Source organism: Emys orbicularis, chromosome 8, assembly GCF_028017835.1.
Source record: "Emys orbicularis isolate rEmyOrb1 chromosome 8, rEmyOrb1.hap1, whole genome shotgun sequence".
Lineage (NCBI taxonomy): Eukaryota > Metazoa > Chordata > Testudines > Emydidae > Emys > Emys orbicularis.
Genome location: NC_088690.1, coordinates 73,885,798 through 73,893,462, shown reverse-complemented (window position 1 = coordinate 73,893,462; position 7,665 = coordinate 73,885,798). Strand labels below are relative to the sequence as shown.

At 59.8% G+C, this 7,665-nt stretch overlaps 1 protein-coding gene across 1 annotated transcript in view; it reads left to right on the top strand.

Moving 5' to 3' along the window:
- Positions 1–223: 223 nt before the first annotated feature.
- Positions 224–7,665, top strand: part of PCDH1 (protocadherin 1) — a 143,565-nt gene continuing 136,123 nt past the window's right edge. The window contains exon 1 of the mRNA XM_065409733.1: positions 224–269. Within this exon, the coding sequence (XP_065265805.1) occupies positions 224–269 (46 nt within the window). The remainder of the gene's footprint in view (positions 270–7,665) is intronic.

Below are 7,665 nucleotides of genomic sequence, written 5' to 3'. Positions count from 1 at the left end.
GCGGAGCAGCGAGGGGGAGGGGGCTAGGCCGGCTCGGTGCGTCCCTGGCACAGCCTCACACACGCCGAGAGCCGGACACTGCGACGGACACGGCTGCGCCAGCCCCGCTCGCCGCGCCGGGAGGGAGCCGGAGCCCCGACCGGCAGCCACTGGTCCCCCGGGATTCCGCCTATTTTGTGGGGAACCAGCCGGAGGCGCGGAGCTGAGCCGGTCCCAGCAGGGGATGGAGAAGCCGGAGGTGCCGCGCACACGGCGCTCTCCGCTGCCAAGTAAGAGCCGCAGCCGGGAGCCTGCCCGGTGCTCGGTGCCCCCGCGCGGCTGGACCCAGGAGCCCCCCCCCCCCCCCCGTTGCCCCGCAGCTATGCCTCCGTGTGTGTCGGAATGCGGGAGTGCACGGGTCCTCCTGGCCAGGTCCGCGGACAGGGAGCGAGGCGGTGGCCTGGTCTCGGGGACCAGGCGGCGGCGCTGGCTGCTCGGGCGGCGGGTTTCGTCCCCCTGCGGGGACAGCGGGGTGCCCGGGAAGGGAGAGTGGAGCCCAGAAGCGATGCCGGGCAGGTTAGCGAGGCGGATGCTGAGCCCAGCGAGGGAGGGACGCGCTTCCCGGCAGCCGGGCGAGGGAGAAGGGGCCAGGAGCGGCTGCCCTTCCGCCGCTTGCGGGGCCACCAACTTTCTTTCCAGGCTCTGTGCTGAGCACCTGGGCGCCGTGATCAGAGGCTGCCCGGGGATCGGAGCCTTATTAGGGGCGCATCCGCCCCGTCCCCTCCATGGGCTCCCGGGCTTCAGCTGTCTCGTCCCCGGAGATTCCCGAGGCTTGTTGGGCGAGGAGCCCCCCCCCCCCGCCCCTTTCCGCACCAAGGGTGGATCACGGAGCTGCTCTAGCCCCAGCCAGGGCCGGGCGGGGTGGAGCTGCCTGCGCCAGGGGCTCTCGCCGGTTGCTCAGAGCCGGGAACCGGGGCTGGCAAAGCGGAGGCTGCCGGGCTGCGCGCTGCAGTGTCCCGGAGGGGCCAGGCCGGACAGCAGCGCCGCACGCGGCTCATGACACTTGTTGTGCTGCTGCCTCCATCCCCGGGAGAGGCTGCCCAGAGCCTGCTAGGAGACCAGCGCCTCCCCGATCGCCCACCCCGGCTGAAACGGGCTCATCTGCATGGCAGAGGCTGGCTGCCCCCGGCGCTTCGCTCCCCACTGGCCCCCGAGCTCCAGGCCTGCCCCACAGCTTCCCCGGGATAACCGAGCCAGCCCCGGGGTGCGGGCAAATTCTGCTGTAAGTGCGAGAAAGAGACTGGGAGCGCGCGCGCGATGTGTGTGCGCGCGCGCGCCACTGGCATGGGATGAGTGGTGTGTGTGTGTATGTGTGTGCGCGCCACTGGCATGAGCTGTGTGTGTGCGTATGTGCCACTGGCGCTGCTTGTGTGTGTGCGTGTGTGTGCCTGTGAACAAGAAGGTACCAGGGAAAGCAGGTCCCTTTCTAAATGGTCCAAATGCCCCCTTATCGACAGTTTTCCTTGCCTGCCCATAGCTCCAAGACGGCAACTTTGGGATTTGGCCAGTGATTAGTTCCCCGAGAGCTTGTAGAGTGTGTGCGGCCTCCCCCCCCACCCCCCCGGTGTGTGCGCGCGCGCCTCCCCACCCGCGTGTGCGCTCCCTCCTCCCCCGCGCGTGTGCCCTGCCCCTGGGTGTGTACTGGGGAGGGGGGAACCGGGCCAGGCATTTCCCCTTTAATCCCTTTCCCCCTTTTTCCTGGGGTCACTGCCCAGCTGCCAGCCTCCCTCTGGGGCTCAGCTCCCCCGGGGTTCTAGCCCAGGGCCAGGCTGTGCTAAGTCCTGACAGCTCCAGCCTGGCTTGGCTGTGGTTGGGAGGGCTGGTCAGTGCTGGAAATGCCCTGGCTCTGGGGCAAGTGGGCAAGGCAGGGCAGGTGTGATCTCTTGCATAGAGTAATGTGACCCACCCTGTGTGGGTGACAGTCAGGCTCCAGGCCGCTGGTGCCTCTTGTTCCCTCTGTGCTTAGGAATGGTCGGGGGTTCCTTCTGCCTGTAGCTGCTGTGGTGGGGTTGGGCCTGGGAGCCCTGGGCAGGGACTTGCTGTGGCTGGGATGCGCAGGTGTGATTCTCCGTTGCCCTGTTCTAGGCTACATGGCCAGGCAGCGCTGCCTGTAGCTATGGCTGCCAGGATAAGATCTTGTTTTCAGTTGCTTGTTGGTAAGATTTTACCAAACGCCAAATCTTCAGGCTGGAATTTCCCACACTCACTGTCTGCCTCCGGCTGGATCTTTTGGAAGGGTTCAGCTCAAAGGGCTCAGCCATTTCTGAGAAATACCATGTTTTCCCATGTTAGAAACGTTCCCACTGCTGTTGGGTTGAGAAGCTCTGTCACTGCCATGCTTTGGGGTTAAGGCTTGACATTTGGCCAAGGGATCACTCCAGTGCTGGGGAGGTGCCTTTTGCTGGTCCTGGGAAAAAACACGCAAATTTGGTCAAGTGAAAAGCCTTTGAAAAATCTTAGTGTGCACATGCTCAGTAGAGAGAGGTTCAGCCTCTAAAATCTCAAAGATTCTGTCTGAACTGAGCATGTTCGAGCCTAGGACTGCGGGGTGGGGGGGGGTGGGGGGGGAGGGGAAGGGGGTTGAGGGGGGTGAGCAGGACTTTCCCTGCTGTTGCTCCCCCCAAAGGCCAGCCAGGGGATGCTGTGGAGCAGGGAAGCTGTCTGTCCTATGCCCTCAGTGCCTCCCTGCTGTGTCCAGGCAGGAGGAGGAAAAGGGTGTGTGGGAGGGGGTGTGTGTGGCAGGAGCTCAGGAGGAGGGACAGGTAGGAACAGAATGGGGGGGCAGAAGATGGGAGGGAGGACAGAACAAAGTAGCGGAGGGAGGGGGCAGGAGCCATGGAGGGAAGAGAATAGAATCAGGGTGTGAGCATGGCAGGAGCTGGGGACAGATGCTGGGGGGATGGCAGCGGGGAAGGGGAAATGGGGGGAGAGGGGCAGAACCAGGAACTCTGGAGGAGGGAAGCTAGGAGCAGAGTAAGTAGGGGCAGGGAGACAGGAGACAGCAGCAGGGGTGGGACAAGGTGAAATGGGGCAGAGAGATTTGTAACCATTAGAGCACACTCCCCTCCAGAACCTGGGATTGAATCCAGGATTCCTTAGTTTCAACTTTACTGTTCAGCAAATATGTGTGAAACCCACTAGCAAAGTATGACTTCAGCCCCCTCTAGTGGTAGGTCCATATTGAGGTTAATAACCTACTACTGCTATCAGTGAATGTTAGCTCACATGGCAGAGGACTGTGTTGTGGAGCAAAGGATCCCAGCCCCACTGATGACCCACGTTGGCATCGGTGCGGTTTTACACAATGAAATTTGTGGTTTTTTTCAATTGTTAAGTTTTTTAAAAATAGGAAGTAATATCTGTAAAGGAACATTAAGGTTGCAAAGTCAAGCACTCAAAAATTAGGGAATGCCTGAATTAAGTTTGCGTGTAACCTTAATTCAGTCGACTTGTACCTATGCATTATGATACAGCCTTTAATTATGTGATCACATACTGCTTTTTGCACTGGTCCCCTGCCTCCTTCAGTGCACAGGGTGGATCTGCTCTAGGGATGAATCAGGGTTGTGTAGTGAAGGCGGCTGCTTTCTGTGGAGCCCCTGCCTCCTTTGCTGCAGAGGTTGGAAAGTGGGGGGGGGTTGCACGAAGAGAAAGTTGTGGCAGTTGAATACCGCCCTCGGGGCTGGGGTCTCTCCCTCTTTCTGCAACAGGGTCTGTAGCTTGCATGAGGTGTTGGGTAAACTGGAATATGCACAGGTGGTGGTGGCTTATGACACCTTAAGCCAAAGCTGCAGAAGTGCTGAGTGCTCACAGCTGCAGCTGAAGACCATGGGAGCTGTGCTTTGAACATACTGGGTGTTAACAAATGCTAAGATTGGGCCTTCTCAGATTTGGGCACCCAAAATTCGTTCGACACCTTTGGCAGTTTTGGCCTTAAACTCTCTGTTTCACTTTCCCATGTGCAAAATAGGGACAATGCCCCCTCTACCTGACAGGCTTTGTGAAGACACATTCATTAACGTGTGTGAAGCACTCCGATGCTGTAGTGATGAGCAATATAGAAAAGCCCAGGAGGAAATGAATGATTCTGTATTCAGATCATGGTTTGAGTGGTGTGCAGTAAATAAGATCTGGGGCCATGCAGTGAATGATGAGGATAAACAGAAGTATTGAGCACAGAGCACTGTCCACTCAGTGCCCTGAATGAGGCAGGGTCCTGTGTAAACAACAGTATGTGAGGATGTAATCCAAGACTGTCTCCTAATGCCCATGCACAAAGAGGACTAATGAAGGTCCCACAGGCAACCTTAATTCTGGCATTTCCTAACTTTTGAGTTCTGGATTTTCCAACTCTCGTGTTCCTGTACACAGCCCCTTGGGTGTAATTCTGCAGGGGTTCTGATCCCACCCTCAGCACAGCAGTATCTGAGTGCCTTCTGATGGTGCATTGAGTGATGCCATGTGTGGTTTGCTCTGTCGCTCACCCTCTCCCTGGGGGAGAGTTGTGCATGCAGTGGAGTGGTTTGGGTTGTAAATGGACACTGCTCCGGGTGTTTAGCGGTGCAGCTGGGTTGTAGGAGCACGCCTGGCTCTCGGAGCAGAAGCTGGGGAGGTCTGGTACAGTCCTTAGCTCCTGGAGGAGTTGGTTCCAGTGCATCCTGCACAGATGAGCTTTACCATTGGTGGACAGCTTCACTGTGCCCAAGGGGCCATGCTGTCGGCCATGATCCTCAGGCTGGAGCTCTGCAGCAAGTCATTCACAGCCACGCAGTGTGTGGGAGTCATTCACGCACCCTCCGCACCAGCAGAGGATGGTGGGGGGGCCAGGGGCAAAAATGCAGTGCCTGCTCCAGCCAAGGTGAGTGGGAGTGAGCGCTGGTCTGTGCTCTGCCTCTGGCCCCTGCTGCAGTGAAAGAGGTAGCAGGGTGAGCCCTGGGTTTGCCCAGCCCCACCAGCAGTCACAGTGGAAGCTGCTGGGTGCGGAGCCCTGCAAGACACCTGGCCCATAGACCCCAGGAATGGCTGACTCAGGCTGCCTGCTGGGCACAGGGATTGCCTTACCTTACAACTTTCACCTTTGCCCCGAACCTCATCCGATGGGAACGACAGCTCAGGGACTGGACACAGTTGCAACCCACGCCTAGAATAAACAAACATGGGCAAACAACCTCTGGGAGCAGCTCCAGCCCCAGCTGCAGCTCCAAAAGAGCCTCACCAGGGAACTCAATAGATCCCGACCAACTCTTGGGGTCTGTCCAACTTGGGCTCTCCCAGACCCTATGGTTAGATGCTATTTGTTTGTCTTGCTCCATACACAGCCATTATCTAAGGTGCTACCGAGCAATAGGGTGCCTGAGAAGGGCACACGCACTCGAGGTGCGGGCATGTGGCACACTGTGGCTGCTGTCAGCCTTTTGCCTCCCTTTGGGAGCCATTCTCCACCAAAGCGGATTTTGCTCTGTTTCTTCTCTGTGCCTGGGAATGTGCTTCTCCGGGGCTAGGGTTGAGTCTCGGTGTTGGTGTCCCTTATTACTGGGAGGGGCTTGTTTTGCTCTCACACTTCTCCAGGACAAATGGGCCTGCCCCACACATGGGTGGCTCCTGGGCTGGCTGCTCCTGCCATGCCAGAGCCACCTCTCTCACTCATGCTGCCAGGGAGGGGCAGATTTCTTAGTCCTGCGTGAAGGACACTTAGCAAAGTGGGCAGGGCCGGCTCCAGGCACCAGCTGAGCAAGCTGGTGCTTGGGGCGGCAGATTGTTGGAGGCGACATTCTGCCCAATCCTAGGGCGGCACGGCTTTTTTTTTTTTTTTTTGGTTCTTGTTCCGCTCCGGCCGCCCTGTAGGGGGCGGCGGCGCAGAGAACCAGAGCGCCCTGCAGGGCAGTCCTCTTCCTTCCCTCCCCGCCGACCGGAGCGGAGCCCTCGCGGCAGGTGGCAGGAGGCGGCGCAGTGGGAGGGGCCCCGTGGCAGCGCCCCTGCTGTAGCCCTGGCCGCCCCCTTCTCTCTCTCTCCCGCCCGCTCCCTCCCCCTCCCCTGCCCCCCCCAGCCGGTCCCCCTGCACCCGTGCTCCGGCCGCGCTGCAGTTTTTTTTTTTGCTTGGTGCGGCCAAAAAGCCAGAGCCGGCCCTGAAAGTGGGACAGCCATTCCAAGGAGGGAGAGCCGGGCCCGTGGGGCCAGGGCCTTGGAGCAGGGCTGCTAAGGCTTCCCTGTGATTGTCATCTGTGCTTGTGAAAGAGGCTGTGGTCTGTGTGGGAGAGGAGGGGCTGCACAGGGTCCCCTCTGCTGGGCTGGGGTCAGGGACTTGTGATGGGCTGTGAGCTGGTGGCTCAAGAAATGTGCTAAACTGTGTGGCGCCCGAGCTGCTCTTGGCACTGACTTTTGCCCCACTCACTTATTGGCAGGAGCAGGGGCCCATCCGGGGTCAGAGCACCATGTAGCAGAGTTGGGGTGGGGAACGGAGGGATTCCCTGTGTGTGGGGGGGGGAAGGGTAGGGGAGGATTGAGTGTGGGGGAGGGGAGCTCATAATGAATGGGAGTTGGGTAGTGCCCCATGGGATCACTTTGTGCCGGGGAGGGAGACTCAACTTGTGGGGCAGGGGTGGTGGTGGTCATATGTGGGGGAGGGGTAGCTCTGTGTTGGGGGGCAGCTTGCTGAGTGTGCCGGTGCAAAGAGAAGGGCTGGGGGAGCTTGCCGTGTGTGGGGTGGTCTGGAGCTTACTCCGTACATGGGAGAGGAGCCCACTGGGCTGGAGGGATCCTTGTGCCTGGGTTTCCCATGCCCAGGTGTTGCCTCCCACAGGCTTGAAGCTGCAGCGTCTCTCCAGGGGCTGTGCTAGTAGCCAGGCATCTGTAACCCTCCCCAATGCCCCCCATCCTGTGCTCACTCGGAGACGCTCCCCGCTGGATAGGGTGAGGTTGGGGAAGGGCACTGCCAAGGGTCCTGTGCTCTGACCCGCTGGGGCCTGGCACTGCTCGTGGGGTTGATGTTCAGGGCAGGCAGTGAGGCCAGGTGTGCTTGGAGGGGCTGGCCAGGTGGGCATCTCTCTTGCCATTAGCTCAGCTGCAGCCCCAATGGGTGTGCCTGGACCTGAGGGAAGGGGAGCGGGTGTTGTTCTCACAGGCATCTCCTGCCCCCTCTTCGGCCCTCCCCTTGCAGAGCCTGCCTGTTCAGAGGAGAGCTTAGAGCTGAAGGTAGCAGCCAGGATGGGGGGCTGCATGTCATGGGGGAGGAGTGAGGGGCTCAGGGCTCATGCCCGGGGGAGAGGCTGGCCCTTAGTGCAATAACTGAACCAGGAAGAACTGGAGAGGGGGGAACTGTGTGTTTCGGAGTTGAGCAGGGAGGTGTATGTATGGTGGAGGTTTGGGGTTGTGTGGGGGTGCATAGGGGGCAGTGTTGAGGGGCAGGGGGTTGCGGTGTGGGGAGGGAGGAGTACGGCATTGCATGTCTGTTCATCACAGGAGGTGTTTCTGTGGGGGTGTGAGGCTGGGGCATGGGCAGGGTGACGGGCTGGGGGGAGCAGTGCTGTATGTGGGGCCCTGGGAAATAGGGGATGTGAGGCCATGATTCTGGTCCTGGACAGTCATGCTAAGGGCTGGCGAGTTTGTATGGCGCTCGTGTTTGGGTGC